The sequence below is a fragment of the Trametes versicolor genome (genome assembly GCF_000271585.1).
Source record: "Trametes versicolor FP-101664 SS1 unplaced genomic scaffold TRAVEscaffold_12, whole genome shotgun sequence".
NCBI lineage: Eukaryota > Fungi > Basidiomycota > Agaricomycetes > Polyporales > Polyporaceae > Trametes > Trametes versicolor.
Genome location: NW_007360332.1, coordinates 240602 through 256303, shown reverse-complemented (window position 1 = coordinate 256303; position 15702 = coordinate 240602). Strand labels below are relative to the sequence as shown.

The following is a 15702-nucleotide window of genomic DNA, read 5'->3' as shown; positions in this document are numbered from 1 at the left end:
GTGAACCACGATTGACAAGCAGGCAGGGGACCGAGGGAGGCCTACACCAGGGTGCCTTGGCGATGGTGTTGGCGTTCATCCTCTCCACCCGCTTCCAGCTCCCACCCATTCTTGGGCATCCGCGCCATCTGCGTTCCAAGTTGGCCTCCGGCAGCGGTGTGCATTCGTCCCTTTGCTCGGGGTGTGTGCTTACGCGACCTGGTCCACGTACCGTCCTGGAGACCAGGTATATAAACCCCATGGGGAAGCCGGAAGAACTCATCTTGCAGTTCCTGTGAACCGCTAGAAGCACCTCCTCATTCCCCCCTCGTACCTTCATTCATTTATCCATCCCAACTATGTTCCCCAAGACCATCCTTCTCGCCCTCGTCGGCGCCGCAACAACCGTTGTCGCCGCCCCTACCTTCAACGGTATGTCCCCTCCGTTCCTCTTCATCCTCGACGTATGCTGACCGTTTTCACAGACAAGGGCCTCCTGCAGTTCGCGCTGAACCTGGAGCACCTCGAGACCGCCTTCTTCCACGGTGGCCTCGCCAAGTACAGCACCAACGACTTCGTCACGGCTGGTTACCCCGAGTGGGTCCGCGGCCGCTTCCTCCAGATCGCCGACAACGAGGCCGCGCACGTCTCGTACCTCGCAGATGAGCTCGGCGACGACGCACCCAAGGCGTGCACGTACGACTTGTGAGTGGCCTGCTTCACGTCGAGCGCGTGCTGTGTGCTGACTACGTTGCATAACAGCGGATACACCGACGTGAAGTCGTTCGTCAAGCTCGCCCAGAAGATCGAGAGCGTCGGCGCGAGCAGCTACCTCGGCCTTGCCCGCCACATCAACGACACCACTATCCTGAACGCTGGCGCGGTACGTGTATCCTAGATATAACGCATATCCCCTTCGCGGTTCTAACTAACCTTTCGGTGTAGGCTATCGCCGCCGCTGAGTCCCGCCAGGCTGGCTGGATCACGTCTTCTGTGCTGAAGAACCAGCCGTGGGACGGTCCTTTCGAGACCCCCCTTCCTCCCAGCGCCGCCTGGTCGCTCATCCGTACGTTCCCTTTCACTCTTTTCGTCCTCTTCACCCTGCTCATCCCCCTTCCTCTGCAGGCGGCTACATCACGGACTGCCCGGACTCGAACCCGGACCTGCCCCTGCTCGACCTCCCCGGCCTCAAGGTGTCCGACTCGACGCCGAAGGCGGGCCAGACGATCACGCTCACCGTCACGCTCAAGAGCGCGAAGACGCCGCTGTACGCGGTCTGGATCGACGGCCTCACGTACAAGTACACGGTGATCACGAACGGGAAGACGGTCGTGCCCACCGGCCTGAGCGGCACCGCGTACGTCGGCGTTGTGTCGAGCCAGGACCACCCCGACCGCGACAACTTCGTTACCGGGTTCGCCGTCGTCGACTTCCCCTTCGGCTCGACCGCGCGCCACGTCGGCGCCTGAGCGCTGACTAGCGTTGGCTGTTAGGCCGGCTGGTAGAGGTGTGCGTGTGCGATACCTGTGTTTGACGGTTGCCAACGGACTTTCATTTTCTGTATGCGATAGACGATGCGTGCTGTTTTGTGTTCTTGGGCGCATGTATGCTAGTGTATTGATTCTTTGATCATCGACATGCAATGCCACCTTGTATTACCATTTGAATATTCGTGCTTGAGGCTGTCGTTCCAACTTCAACGTATAGCAGCAGACTTCATGCTGCATCAACACTCCATAGTGTATGGACTACGGCGATGGCTTCTGAAGCGATGTGCGCACTTCATGTACATACGTTGCAAGACTGGGAGACATTGGCGCTTCGTACGTATATATTGGGTCACAAGACCGACGAGAATGAGACGAGAACAGGTATTAGACAGGACAGCGTGGCATCTGCGGATCGTACAGTATGTATTGTTGGACGTGGCGAGGGTGCGAGTCATGAGTCATGGGTCTGGGTCGTGGCGATATCGAGAAGTGGGCGATGCGGTACAGCGATAGGGATAAGTGAGGAAAAGCAGCTAACCAACAAGCATGTCGACGACTATACAAACAGGAACTGTCCGGGAGGCACAGAGAGACGCGGGCGGGCTCACGACCCGAGGTCCGCGACGCGCGTGAGTGCCGCCCGCCGCTTCTTCTTCGGCGGCTCTTCGATGTCGTCCTTCGGTGCGCTCGCGCTCGCACTCGAGCTTGTGTTCGTACCTTCCGTCGCGGCTTCGCCCCAGTTCATCCCGAGCAGGTTCTCGTCGACGCTCGCCGCCGGCGTCAGCGGGGGCTCTGCGCTCCGCTTGGCAGGGATGACGGGTGTGAGAGGAGAGAGCATCGGAAGCGCCGCGACATGCGTGGATGGAGTAGATAGAGGCGTCGCCGCGGTTGAGTTCGTCAGCGGCAGCGAGTGGTGGTGCGCTATGGACTGCAGCTGGAGCGTGTGCTGCTGCGTGTGGTGTACGGGGAGAATTTCGTCGAACACGACGATGGTGCAGTAGCCGTCGCGCGACGACAAGAGCAGGCATTGGCCATCCGGCGACCTGCGCAGCAAATGGGAATCAGTAACTGGCACATAGCGGGAACTCAGTCCGGACTCACCACGACATGTCAGTGAACTCATCGTAATGCAACTTCGTGAGCAGGCAGACGGGACCCGCCTGCTGCGTGTCGTAGATCATGACCGTGTCCATCGTCGCGATCGCATACAGCATGCGATATGGCAACGAGAAGATGGACGCATTGGGCGTAGGCGTGATGATAGGGACGGGCGTCGGGGGCTTCGAAGCGGCCGGTGTCGGTGGCCGCATTGAGTCCGTCGCGGACAACGCCGGAGACGGCATCATTGTGGCCTGCGGGCCGGTGGGTATCGCGATGCGTGGTGAAGGCGCCGCGATAGTGGATGATGAGCCCGAAGCAGTGGCCTGCTTCACCGGCGATGCGAACGATGTCTTGTCCTTGTCAGGGGCGGGACTCGGAGGTACACCGACGTCGACGTCGATGGTCACTTCGGTGTCCTTCTCCAACATGACCGTCTTTGGCTCGTCGTCTCCGAGAGACACGTTCCGGCGCAGCTCGTACAGGACCGGAGAGAAGCGCACGGCTACGCTCGCCTTCTTGTGTCCAGGAAGTCGCGCAATCGGCGGGCGAGCAAAGTTGGCGCGCGAATAGATATACACCGAGGACGAACTGTCCTTGTCGCTCGCGTTCGGGTTGCCCTTCCGGCCGCGAGGCGGGTCACTGGACTTCGAAGTCGCGGTGGGAATGACCGACGGATCTTCGAACTGACCAGCGGGCGTGAGCAAGAGGCCCCCGTCGGGGCTGAATGTGAGCCGCCGGAAAAAGTTCGTGAAACTCTCGTCGCCATACAGTTTGACAGCTGCCCAGGTACTTGCCGCTGTGGAGGGCGCCATCCGGATAGCCGGAAGAGCAGGCATCGGGGACGGAGAACGTCCGTACCGGCTGTAGTTCGCCGGTGAATTTGGAGCGTTCGATCCGCTGAACGAGGACCGTCTAGAAGACGACCGCTCGTATGGTGGTGGGAACATGGACATTGATGGTGTGCTGGTTACCGAAGCTGTCGGCGTGAGCAGCGCGCTGGGTTGATCCCTGGAGCCGGAGCCACAAGCCGAGACTTCGTCCTTGAGTTGCTCGCTGACACTGGTGATCACTGATTCTGTCTCGCTTGCAGCTGTGGACTCCCGTCTGAAGGGCGGGGGGCGGCTGTGGGTACTCGGCGTGCGGCTATGCCGATGGTTCATCTTCGTGTTCTTCCCTACAGCATGAACCTCCAAGTTGCCCTGCTTGAAGGAGATGCTGTAGATGTGCATGGACCGGTCGCTGCTCTGTGTGGCAATGTACTCGTTGAGCGGGTCCCATGCGACGCCCTGCACGTAGTGATTGTGTTCCGCGATTTCGTGCACGCACTTGCCTAAACTATGGTCAGCGTTTCCAAAGAGACGCAAAGCTACTCCACAAACCTTCGTTCGCGGTGAATATGCGGGCGCAGTTATCGGTGCTGCCCGCGATGATATATTCACCGGTGGGACTCCACGCAAGGTCGTAGACCTGCATAGTGGTGCATCTAGTTCGCAAACAGTGTGAGACACGTTAGAGCTTTGCATGCTGCTAGAACGCACCGGAATGTCGTGCGAGGCTTCCAGTGCTCCTTCTCATACTGAAGGTCCTCGGGAGTGAGATCGCTGCCATAGCTACTGGCGTGGGGACTAGTGGTCGGAGACCATATGATGATCATTCCATCTGCAAAGTGCGCGTTCAGACGCGGTTTCAGAGGTCGTAGCGGACGCCCTACCGTCTCCAGCGGATGCAATGAGGTCGCCTATGACGCCCGTCAGCGGTGGTCGATACGCGTGCGAACTGAGCTTACTGACCGTTCGGGCTGAACCGCACGACGTTCACAGCGGCAGAGTGCCTGCTGAGAGTCGCGAGATACTCGACGCGCGGCGGGCGCGGGGCGGGTGGCTCAGACGCGCCCTCGACCACCGATGGTGGCAGTATGTTCGGGTGCACCATCCATAACTTCGCCCGCTCGTCAACCCTGGCCCTTCAGACGCGCACATAGTGCTCACCCTAACGTGATTGTCTTCGCCCCCTGTCGCAAGCCGGTACGACTGCGCAGCGAAGAGCTTGTCCTGCGACGGGCGTGCTTTCTTGAATGGTGCGGGCTGGAAGTCGCAGGTAGATATGGGCTTGCTGTCGTGCCAGCGGATCTCAAGAGTGCGGACACGCATGTTGGATGATTACAGGGGGTGCATGCAGCGAGTAGTAGAGAAGAAAGTAGCGGCGTCGTCGTCGGACTTCTGGCTCGCTGTGGCGGCAATGATCGAGCTCAGCCTATTGATCGCCTTCTATCCGGACTTAACCGCGCGCTAACAAGGGTAAACCCCGGTACTTATCGATCAGTTCCCACATACAAGGCATTTATAAGCACTGTCTCATGGACGAGCCTCGTATACTTCCAACGTCAACCAAGAGCACTGTACTTACCCGAGCAGGCAGAACGTAGAGACAGAGCAAGCGTGGTATAGTGTACACAATATCGATACATCAGAGCGTGCTCGCGCGCAACGTCGCCGTCGACGACCCCATATCGGCGTCCTCGTCCTGCGGGTTCGACCCCTGGATCACGGCGAGGTCCTTCATGTCCTTTTGCAGCAGCTTCGTTAGATGCGCCAACCCCGCCTGCTCCTCTGCCAACACCTATACATATCCCGTTAGTCCAGGATTCGCAGAAGTCGACCACGCGTACTCACCTGCGCGATCTGCGCAAGCCCGTCCTCGTCCACAACCGTCCACTCGACGCCGCCCGAGCGGCGGTCCCGCTCGCGCGCGGCCGTAACCGCGCCGACGAGAGCCCATAGCTCGTTCAGCTTCCCACGTATCCGTCCAGTCCCGCCGGGCCGCCGCACCTCCTCGTCGATCTCGTCCAGCGCGCTTCGCAGCGCCTCCTCTTCAGGGCGAAGCGCGGAAGAGCGTAAGGCGGGGATGAGTAGGTGCAGATGTTGCACGAGCTTGATGACCCGGTGCGTTAATTGGGTTTGCAGCGCAGACGCGCGGTGCAAGCGGGATGCGTTCGAGAGTTGATGCCGCTGGGTTAGAGCGGAGATCCGTTGTTGTAGCTCCTGGGGCGATGATAAGTGCAAGGTCAGATGGAGAGTGTGGGAAGAGCTTACCTTCAGTTTTTCTTGATGCGAAGCTGCTTGTTGTGTCTGTGCCTCGACACGCTTCTGCAGGTCGTCGAACCCCGTTGCAATGACAGGAACAAAGCTGCGGGCAACATCAGCGTCAATTACGCACCCCTGCGCACACTACAAGAGCCTCACCAACTAGGGTCAGGGTTTTCCTGAACTGCCTTCTGCCATAGCGCGTCGCTGAACGCGTTAGGCGGGCGGCCGTACAGGTGGACTTGGTTGGGATCTACCAAGTTGTAGAAGTAGTGCTATTGCAAGTAGGCTACGTCAACTACGGATCACGCAAATCACTGAGTATGCTTACTTGGAAGCGGCACTGAGGTGAGCCGGAGTTCCATGCCTGGGCGATGCCCTCTATCCGCTGCGTGAGCTGCGCGAATTGCGTCTGTGCATCTTGCTGTGGATTAGGCGCTGCCGCAGGTTTAGAGGCGAAGAGGTTGTTTGTCGAGCCCAGCAGACTATTACCCCCGATTGTACTGGCACCCAATGTACTCGTACCGAGCGCACTGCCGAACAGCCCGCCGGGTCTCTGTTGTTGTTGCTGTTGTTGCTGCTGGGCAAGATTGCCGAAAAGCGAGCCTGGTTGGTTTTGTTGTTGTTGTTGCTGCTGCTGGGGGTTGCCAAAGAGCGACGTCCCTGGGGCCTGCGCCGTGCTCCCAAAGAGGGAGTTCTGTCCAGTGGAGGACCCAGGCTGTGCAGAGCCAAACAATCCTCCTCCAGTGTTTCCGGATGTGTTGGAGCCAAACAGTCCGCCAGTGGCACCAGTATTAGAGTTGGTTGTCGAGCCACCGAACAGGCCGCCCCCGGCGTTGGGCGCGGTAGTCGTGGAGCCAAAGAGTCCACCGGAAGGCGCACTTGTGTTGTTGCTGGTGTTTCCAAACAGGCCTCCGGTCTGCCCAGACGTGTTCGTGCTTCCGAACAACCCGCCGCCGGTGTTATTGGGAGCTGTGTTTGTGCTACCGAAGAGCCCACCCGACGGAGCCGTCTGCGCGTTGTTCGTAGTGCTGCCGAAGAGCCCGCCACCAGCATTGTTCGTCGCAGGTGTCTGGCCGAACAGACCTCCACCCGTATTTGTGCTACCGAAGAGGCCACCACCAGTGTTGTTAGTCGCACCGGTGTTTGTACCTCCGAATAACCCGCCGGTGGTTCCTGGACGGCAAGAGGGTGTGAGTTGAGTTCAAAGGAGGTTCTTAGAAGGTAGCACAGGTTGTATGACTCTCAGCATGTATGTCAGACTTGTCGACATTCTAATACCAACCACGTAGTTGGACACTATACCATTCGACGCCCAACTACGACACAACGAATATGCACTCACCTGTTTGGCCTGGTTGCGTAGCACCGAAGAGACCACCACTTTGCCCCGTATTCGCACTCGCTTGTTGCGTGCTCCCAAACAACCCGCCACCCTGCTGGTTTGTGCTCGTGCTCCCGAAGAGCCCACCTGCGGGTTGCTGCGTTGTCGACCCAAAGAGCCCTCCCCCCGCGTTTCCAGCTTGCGCGTTCGTGTTCGTGGACCCAAAGAGTCCCCCCGTGTTCGCTGCTGGTTGATTTGTGGTCCCAAAGAGCGAGCCGCCGGCCGCGGGTGTGGTGTTCGCGGGGGTTCCAAATCCTCCAAAGAGACCTCCCGACTGGCCGGGCTGTTGCTGTTGCTGCTGAGGTTGCTGAGGCTGCTGTCCAAACGAGCCAAATGCCGACATGACTGGCGCGAAGGAGAGATCAGCGAGCAGGAGTGAAGGGGAGAGTGGCGGAGGAAGACGCGTTGAACGCGTGACACTGCGAGACGCGCGGGTGGTTGTTTGTGCATGTTAGAATCAGAAGCCAATAGCCTCTACTCGTCCAAATTAGGCCACAGCGCATGGGAAAAGAACGCGGCTGAACGCCGCCCTCACGCCTTCTGACCTCTGCCAACGCGATCCTTCCACGCCGCGCTACCGCAGCACACCTGCAGCACACCTGCAGCTGCGGCGGCACGCCTGCGTTACCCCACATTGTCTGCTGTGAGAGTTTGAGAGCCTCTGAGTTGTTTCTGGACGTATAAGTGACCCCAGTCTCTACTTTTCGATCTTTTCTTCTTCGATTTTCTCCAAATGTCACTAGCAGCAGGAAAGACGCGACGCAGGCGTCCTACACTGACCATGAAGCCTAAGAAGCCTTCGTCCAACAGACAATCCAACCTCAAAGCAGAGGAGGAGCGCGCTTTCGCCCAGATGATCCCTGCATACGGCTTTTATGGTCTGTCGCATAGTTCAGGTCTCCGTCGCGTCGACGTAAACACGCTCACACCTCTTAGTCCACGTCGACCAGCCCGATAAGCGTAAGACGTTACCTCCTCCGGAGTCTATCGTGCTGAGCATCCCGCACAGCATGGTCTTTCCAGAAGGTCCTCTTCAAGAAAGGTGACGAGTAAGTGCCCCGTACTAGATTGCAAGGACATTCTGACGCTCGACACCCACAGCGTAATGCTACACTCGACCTGGGACGAGACAGACGACGTCTGGATTGGTCGCATCCTGCAGATTCGTACCACGCACGGCGACCACCAGAACACTCTAGCTAAAGTGCGCTGGTACTGGTCACGCAACGATGTCGCCAAACATGCGAAGAGCTTGTAAGGTATTTTTAAACCTCCCTTCAATATGCTAAATCCTCTACTTTGCAGTGATCCTTCACAATGCGCTTCCTATGAGCGTGTTCTATCAGACGACTACGATTACGTCTCTCCGCACTCTTTTGAAAGTGCGTCTCAACTCGACTACGTGATAGGCGTAGTTGATGATCAGTTTAATTTCCTGCAGAGGTCGTCTACGTTCAGGAATACGATGAATCCTCTCTGGACCCGCCTCGGCTCGGACCGAAAGACCTTTTCGTCAGGTGTAAGTTTTTACACCGTCGGAAGCTCATCAAGGTCAGCCCAACGTCCTGTTTGCTTTTATCTTGAACGGGCCTCGTGATCTGTCGCTCACCGCTCGCATATCTTATAGCCTCCTCTTGGCTTAGAGACGTGTTATTGTCAGATGGCGTACAACCCGTTTCCTACTGCTGCGACTCAGGACTTTGTCACAGATGACCCTACGACGGCCGGGTGAGACTTTGCGTTCGCTAATCAGTCAGTATACTACTGACTATGATTTGAACCAGCCTTCGCGACATCATGCACTTCTGCCCTAGCCTCAATTGTCGCAGGTGGTATCACACCTCTTGCCTGCTGATCAAGCAGCGCATGCTCCTCGCCCTTCCCGCCGAAGCACAAAACCCCAAGCACAATGTTATCGACCCGCTGCCCGCGCAAACAAGAAACTTGCGCCTCCTAGCTGTCAACCCAGATGAAGAAGTGCCCTTCATGACCTTCGAGTACTTTTATGAACCAGAGTCGCACGACGATTACACATTCACGGCAACGGTACTATCTGTTAACATACCTCATACGTTCTGAGCCTGTCTGACCCGCTGTCAGGTTCCCCTTACAGCAGCACTCGAGCTGCTGGGCCGCCCAGCCGAAATCGTCGCCCACTTGCCCTCGGGTCTACTCGCCATTGCACAGTCCCCCATTGTGCGCTATCCCAATGGTCCAGGCGAGTTCGCCGTCGGGAACGTCGCCGACGTTGTCCTCGCACGCCGCTTCGTCTACGCTGCAGTGCAGCACTCCGGTTCACCTGATCAGAACTTCTCGTTTCTTCACCTATTGGTGCGCCTAGGCGCGTACCAGCAGATGTGGGAGGCATGCCTCGAGGCCGGGACGAAGGAGGGCGAGGACGAGTATATGACATTCCTCGAGGACATGTGCGAGGAGCTTGCTGAGTTCGGGCTCCTCGCGTCACCTTTGCCTTCGTATTGGGAGCAGAAGGAGGAGGAGTATAAGACCCTGGGGACCGAGCTCGCGGGTCCCGCATTCCTGTGTCCGAAGTGTCGTGGTGCTATCTAGGTGCGTTCGTACTCCGTCCTCGACCTCCGTCTGAAACTAAGCTGTCTCTAGAGATCTTGCTCTGTTTCTTGCTTTCCGGTTTGGGTTGTGAACTGTCGTATTGCTTTCCCCTAGTCTGCTCTCGCTGCACGTCTGTAAATATCTGTATATCTAGTTCATCCTGCTCTCATCTTGCATACTTTCACAACTACTTACCCCTCCGTATGATATTCACTCGTCTCTTTTTCTGGGCTTCCGTCTCTATCCCGCTGTACATATATATCACTAGCACTGCATACACCCTCCGTTATCTGCTATTTGTACATTGCTTAGTGCCTTCATCATATATCGCTTCCTTTATGTCACCCCCGGCGCTATAGCAGGCCGTACACGTTCAGGTAGAACCCGCACTCCGTCTCAAGCGCCGTCTTGATGTTCTCCGCCTTGCGCCAGCCGTGCCCCTCGCCCTCGAAGACCTTGTACTCAACGCGCCCGCCGCGCGCCTTGATGTTGGCCACGATCAGCTCCGCCTGCTGAGGCGGGACGACTGCGTCGATCGACCCTTGCAAGACGAGCAGCGGGGCCTTGATGTGGTGCGCCTGGTTGATGGGCGACCGCTCCTTGTACACGTCCGGCACCTCCTCGGGGGTGCCGCCCGCGAGCTTGGTCAGGTACTGGCTCTCGAACTTGTGCGTGAACTCGCCGAGCTTGACGAGGTCCGATATGCCGAACGAAGACGTGCCCGCGGCGAAGACGTCTGGGGCGGCGCAGAGCGCCATGAGCACGGTGTACCCGCCGGCGGAGCGGCCAGTGATCGCCATGCGCTGCGGGTCGATGAGCGAAAGTGGGGCGGAGGAGAGCTGCTGCGCGGCGACGACGCAGTCCTGGACGTCGACGATACCCCAGTTTCCTTCCAGACGTTTGCTAAGAAAGGTCAGAACAGGGAGCAGACTAAAGAGAGGCATGTGGAAGTGCTCACATATACTTGCGGCCATATCCACTGCTGCCTCCATAGTTCACGTCCACCCTGTGCAAATGTTAGGAAGGGAATCTGACTAAAGGGCGAGTTCACATACCACGCAAAGCCGCGAGACGTGTAGTATTGCACCGTGAGGTTCAACTCCGGCGTAGCTCGCCCCGTCGGTCCACCATGCGCGCTCACGACCGCCGGCGGCTTCTCACCCTCGTGCGCGACAAAATCCGGGTTCGTGGGCGGGTAGAACAGCACATGCACCACCTCGTTCGTCGCGGGCACCTTCAGCGTGATCGAGCGCGGCACCGACACGTACGCGCGCGGGAAGGGAAGCTCCTGTGTGGCCGCCTTCGCGTTCACGGGCGCAAACTTCGGCTTCGCGTAGTCCTTGATGTTTCCGAGCACGATGCGCTCGGACTCATCGTACTTCTGGCCCCGGAAGACGACAGCGTCGTGCGTGACGCGCAGCAGGGATGCAACGTTCACGTATGGGCTCTCGAGCTCCTCGAGCGTTCCGCCGGTGAGGCTGACGAGGTAAAACACGCTGCGGCCGTGTCTGAGCGCGGTGAAGAGCGCCGTCTTCCCCTCCAGGTCGAGCGGCGCGCAGAAGCTGAAGTCAGGGCGCCACATTGGCTCGGCGAACTCTTCGGCGAGAGGCTCGCGGAGGACGGCGGACGCCTTTCCTGCGGAGATCGAGTACGTCCACGGATTTTGGTACCCCGATTCGTCCGAGACGAAGAGCAGAAGGTCGTTGGACGCCCAGACAGGGTACCCGGCGCTGATGTCGATGCGCTTGCCTGCGACGTGCTTGTCGTTGCTCAGCGTGAGCGACGTCTGGTCGGCCTTGATCTCCGCAACATGGATCTCTGCGCCCTCCCAGGGCATGTCCGGGTGATACCACTCCTGCCACGCGAAATGAGTGCCGTCCAGGGTGAAGCACTGACCCGCGTAGAAATCGGCGCCCTCAACCAGTACGGAGACCGTCTTCTCCTGGGTGTTGATCACGCATAGAGTATTGACGACTTTTGATGGCTCCGGGATGGTGTGGTCTTCGCGAATGGAGACGAGCAAGTGAGGCTGGGTAGGATGCACTGTGAACTTTGCATAACGGTGATTATCGTTCTCTGGGACGGTGTATGAGTCTAAGAAGACGTTATCTATCTGCTAAATGTTACGTACCCGGGGTAACGACTTCCGGTTCTTGGCCCTCCTTCAGCCTGTATACGCGGCTGTCCTTGAAGTGCGAGAAGTAAATCACGCCGTCGTATGCCGCAGCCTGTCCTCCACCGTACTGAGCAGTGCGATGAGATCGGTCAGCGCCCGGTACACGTTCATCCGGCTAAGAACGCTCACCTCGTGCACTCCGTTGCGCGCATTCCATCCTTCGCCAAAGACATCCACACCTTTCTCGGTGTCCACTATCACGAGCCGGCCGCCTTCGTTCGCGCGCTGCTCGATGTGGTAGATGGTCGAGGTGACCGGATCCACGAAGAGCTCATCGGTCTTCGCTCCCTATGTTGCGAGGACATTCAGAACATGCACATGGCACAAGTTCTTGAGAACGCACACCCTTCAGCAGAACATCCGTGGTGATAGGCGAGGTCCAAGTGCCGTACGGTGCCGTCTTCGTCATGGTCGAGGTCAAAGGTGGAGGGGTATGGGCGCTTACTGCCGGAAGGTCAATGAGAACCCTACCGGGCGGCCGCAGTATATCCTGGTATATCAGATCGGGCGCGAAAGGACTAATTCAGAGCGACATAGCATGGGATGTGCGGTATTATTGCGTGTGGAGTTAGAGTAACTAGTCAAACCTAGAGCCCAGCACCAGCCCTCTATAGCACTAAGGGCCCCTGCGGTCCGCCCATCTTCTCGCAGATCTCCCGAGCGTGGTCGTGGTACCCGGTATGCAGACCTTCGTGACTGGCTTGGAGTAGGAGGTTCGGGAGTATGCGGGTGTGGAAGAGACGGTGTGCGACGGAGCCGCCCTATGACGCGTATAGACATCAGCAGCAAGCCAGAGGAGAGGGCGGGAAGCACGATACTCACAAACTGGTGAAAAATACCGCCCACGATGGCCTCGACCGTCGTCCCGTGCACCTTGTACATGCCGACGCCCCGCGCGTTGTCCCGCTCCAGGTTCATTAGGGGGCTTGGTACGTCCACGCTCGGTCCGAGTGGTTTTGAGAAGTGGCCGACGTTCATAGGTCGCCACTTGAGAACCTTCCCGAGGGCCCATTTTGGCGCTACATGCTCTCCAAGGACATACGTGTTGAGGGCACGCTCCAGGATAGTATCGTAGTTGTGCTCCGGCCGCAGAGCCGGCGACGAGTGGATGAACATGAGCAGGTATGAGTGAAGCACACGTCGCCCTAGAAAGCCCTTCAAGTAAGTTTCCCGGAGCAGACACAGCAAGAAGGGACGGAACGCACCGACAAAAGCCAGTCTGCCGTTATGCCTCCGCATAGCGTCGGGATGGCTAGCATGCGTCAATATTCGCGAGGCAAGCTCTGGAGGGAAGTTCAAGGGAGAGAACACGTCGTTCAAGTGCCGCACCAGCACCGCGTCCTGCTGCTGCCACTCTTCACGAGACTTGCTCGGAGTTATGACCTGTGCATCCCTCGACGACGTGCCAGCTGAGCTTTGTACAGCATGGACATATGAGCGCGACGCAACCCTCGCAACTGCGTTCGATGCAGTTAGCCCACTGCAGAAGGGGTCCGGTACTGTCATGTGCACTCACCAAGAGGTGTTGGCACAGGTCTACAAGGAGCGACCGCCCTGCGCAATGCCTGCGCGCAACTCCGACTTTTGAGCATCGCCTAACCCAGCCTAGCCTCCCGCGTGGACCTAAGAGAAGTATACAGCCAAAGCACCGCAAGAGAGAGGTCGTCGGGGACGACAGCGGCGACAGCGACGGCAAGGACGAAAGTAAAGGACGGTTGGGCGTCTAAGCGCGCTCGCCGAATTCGGAGCCTTGGTTATTTTGCGGCTATTGTTGGTCAATAACTCTAAGCTAACGGGACTTATCGCCGGTATCTGGGAATACACTCGCCGCAGCGGCGCCGCCTCTTGATCATGAACCTCTCGCGTCTGTAACGGCCGGCTCCCTCACTGCGGCTTCCTTCGTTCCATAATGTCGTTTCTGGTGGGAACTGCCTCTGGTGCCCTGGTGGCGGGTGGCGTACGTCCTGCATCCGCATGCTCCATGCAGACACTAGCAAACTTACGCGCGCGTCGGACGTCTAGGTGTACTACGGCCTCTCCTCCATGATATCGACGAGGTGAGTCCAGAGCATGTTTGGCGCGGTCAAGTCTGACATATATCCAGGGCGGAGCAGCATCGTTTTGAGTGCGTGTATGCCCCACCTTGACAGGCGGGACTCAACTGAACGCGGCCTACATAGCTTGCACCACTTATCGGAGCGCCTGGTGAACGCGTCGTCCGATATACCAGCACCTACTCCCGCAGCAGCGCGGATACCCCAACGACACTTCGTATCCATGCTCCAGAATAGCTGGAACAGCCAGGTCGAGGCGCTCTTCCGACACTCCGGAGACCTAGACCAGCGAGTTGTAGATTGGGCGCGGAAGACGTTGTACGGTGGAGAAGCCGACCGGGCAAAGCCAGAGTAACCTTCGCCGCTGCACGCCGTTACCGCCTACCTGGGTATAGACCATATCCTATGCCCGCAATGCCCGCACTTCGTGTAGCCCGAGGCCGTTCAAGCTGATTGTGAGCGGGTATCTATGTTTTCGTGGTGTCCTGAGACTACTTGCCAGCGTTCGGTTACACCGGCCACCTGTTGATGGATCCGCATGGTACGGTGTGCAATACACCCACCACCGTTAGGCTTCCCGCAAGATTGCGCCCGTACAAACAGACAATATGCTGGAGCGGCAATCTTGAACACGAAGCTATCCCTCCGGGGGATTGTGCTGACGTCGCGCTCCCGATGGCCGTCAAATATGTCGTTGGCGCATCTACACTCCGTTCCACTCGCAATCAAAGTGCTTTGCCACCAGCCACTAAATCGAGTGATCTTCGCGGTGTTCCTCGCGGTGTTGGCGTTCGAGACTCACGCTTATTCAACCGTGTTGCGCGTGGCACAAGCTTGAGCGTCATTGAAGACCGGCGGCTCCTCTGTCACCGAGCCTCAACGCCCTTGGAAACTCACAAACACGCGGTCATCACACGGTATCCGCCACAACGGTACTGCAGGGTCTCGATTCCCCGGATTTCCAAGCCCTGTGAGCCCCACATCGTGTCATGACATTCAGGGGCTTCGAAAGTCCGTTTGCGACTCTTCTCCTGGAGGACCTCCTGCAAGTCCGCCAAGGTTTCTTATCCCAATACCCGCGGACCGAAGCTCAGGTTTGGGTTTAGGAGCGAGCATATCTATCCCCACTGCTAATATATGTGCAGCAGGACCACGAGCCACCCGTGATGGTGTTGCGCGAGGGGCAAGTCCTCCAAGTGGCGATGGTCGCAAACTTATGCGATCCCGTGACTTGGACGAGCGTGCATAATCAGACCGTGATCGCGTCTTCCAAAGCGGTCATGCTTCGTCGAACCAGCCGTGCGCCGCCTTTTTCAATTGTTTCTCCCCTTGGAGTCGTCCGAGTATCCCTCGGGTCCTCTGCCGTACAAATCCCGTCGACGGGCGCGATCCTGCGCCGTAGCATGCCGCGTCGGATTAACAAAATCGCGGCGGGGCCGCGATGCATGTTTCGACCATATACGGCACGCCTATCGTCAAAGTCTTCGTCACCCCTGTCCCGCAAGTCACGTACCTCGGCTCGTCTGGGCGGGCGGGCGGGCGGACGCACGCTCGATCTCGGGGGTTGGCATGACATACCCCACGCACGCGTGTGGCTGCGCGCTGGAGGGGAAGAGCACCGCTCGCGAACCGCTTACAAGCGCACGAGCGGGTCACTCGGGGTATCAAAATAGCCATCTGCACTTCCGGTGGCGAGCAGGGATCGTCAGTTCAATGTCTCCTCGGTGGAGAGTGGTATAAAGCGCGGGGCGACCCCCCTGGGGCTCCCCAACCTTGGTGCTCCCCAAACCCAACGGTTCTCATTCGCTCTTTACCCTACATCATGCTATCCACTCCCTTTCGCGTCCTCCTCGCCGCCATCTCTGTC

General features: G+C 58.3%; 7 protein-coding genes across 7 annotated transcripts; 3 read left to right on the top strand and 4 right to left on the bottom strand.

The window, feature by feature from the left end:
* Positions 1-445: 445 nt before the first annotated feature.
* TRAVEDRAFT_173904 (uncharacterized protein) lies at positions 446-1620 on the top strand (the record flags this gene model as incomplete). Its single annotated transcript, XM_008045450.1, has 4 exons — positions 446-684; positions 742-862; positions 925-1045; positions 1105-1620. The coding sequence occupies 4 exons, from the start codon at positions 446-448 to the stop codon at positions 1446-1448; spliced, it is 825 nt and encodes a 274-aa protein (XP_008043641.1). The 3' UTR covers positions 1449-1620.
* Positions 1621-1801: 181 nt separating this feature from the next.
* TRAVEDRAFT_154583 (WD40 repeat-like protein) lies at positions 1802-4720 on the bottom strand (the record flags this gene model as incomplete). Its single annotated transcript, XM_008045449.1, has 7 exons — positions 1802-2512; positions 2571-3900; positions 3950-4053; positions 4109-4229; positions 4282-4308; positions 4361-4508; positions 4559-4720. 7 exons carry the CDS (start codon positions 4718-4720, stop codon positions 2074-2076), a joined length of 2331 nt encoding a protein of 776 aa, XP_008043640.1. The 3' UTR covers positions 1802-2073.
* A 316-nt stretch (positions 4721-5036) lies between these two features.
* On the bottom strand, positions 5037-7421 carry TRAVEDRAFT_66892 (uncharacterized protein; the record flags this gene model as incomplete). The annotated part of the gene is made up of 6 exons (XM_008045448.1): positions 6999-7421; positions 5985-6829; positions 5813-5928; positions 5663-5756; positions 5243-5611; positions 5037-5189 (listed from the first exon to the last, which is right to left on the bottom strand). The coding sequence occupies exons 1-6, from the start codon at positions 7378-7380 to the stop codon at positions 5037-5039; spliced, it is 1959 nt and encodes a 652-aa protein (XP_008043639.1). The 5' UTR covers positions 7381-7421.
* Positions 7422-7818: 397 nt separating this feature from the next.
* Positions 7819-9605, top strand: TRAVEDRAFT_52351 (uncharacterized protein; the record flags this gene model as incomplete). Its single annotated transcript, XM_008045260.1, has 9 exons — positions 7819-7915; positions 7974-7997; positions 8047-8086; positions 8139-8291; positions 8343-8419; positions 8479-8588; positions 8665-8765; positions 8822-9083; positions 9138-9605. 9 exons carry the CDS (start codon positions 7819-7821, stop codon positions 9603-9605), a joined length of 1332 nt encoding a protein of 443 aa, XP_008043451.1.
* Positions 9606-9832: 227 nt separating this feature from the next.
* On the bottom strand, positions 9833-12203 carry TRAVEDRAFT_31466 (alpha/beta-hydrolase). The gene is made up of 6 exons (XM_008045171.1): positions 12125-12203; positions 11911-12069; positions 11737-11848; positions 10661-11681; positions 10564-10611; positions 9833-10508 (listed from the first exon to the last, which is right to left on the bottom strand). The coding sequence occupies exons 1-6, from the start codon at positions 12188-12190 to the stop codon at positions 9959-9961; spliced, it is 1956 nt and encodes a 651-aa protein (XP_008043362.1). The 5' UTR covers positions 12191-12203; the 3' UTR covers positions 9833-9958.
* Positions 12204-12321: 118 nt separating this feature from the next.
* Positions 12322-13478, bottom strand: TRAVEDRAFT_154574 (uncharacterized protein). The gene is made up of 4 exons (XM_008045447.1): positions 13298-13478; positions 12987-13238; positions 12604-12926; positions 12322-12542 (listed from the first exon to the last, which is right to left on the bottom strand). The coding sequence occupies exons 1-4, from the start codon at positions 13371-13373 to the stop codon at positions 12390-12392; spliced, it is 804 nt and encodes a 267-aa protein (XP_008043638.1). The 5' UTR covers positions 13374-13478; the 3' UTR covers positions 12322-12389.
* A 186-nt stretch (positions 13479-13664) lies between these two features.
* On the top strand, positions 13665-14559 carry TRAVEDRAFT_31464 (uncharacterized protein). The gene is made up of 4 exons (XM_008045170.1): positions 13665-13738; positions 13804-13838; positions 13886-13906; positions 13962-14559. Exons 1-4 carry the CDS (start codon positions 13691-13693, stop codon positions 14188-14190), a joined length of 333 nt encoding a protein of 110 aa, XP_008043361.1. The 5' UTR covers positions 13665-13690; the 3' UTR covers positions 14191-14559.
* The last annotated feature ends 1143 nt before the right edge of the window (positions 14560-15702 follow it).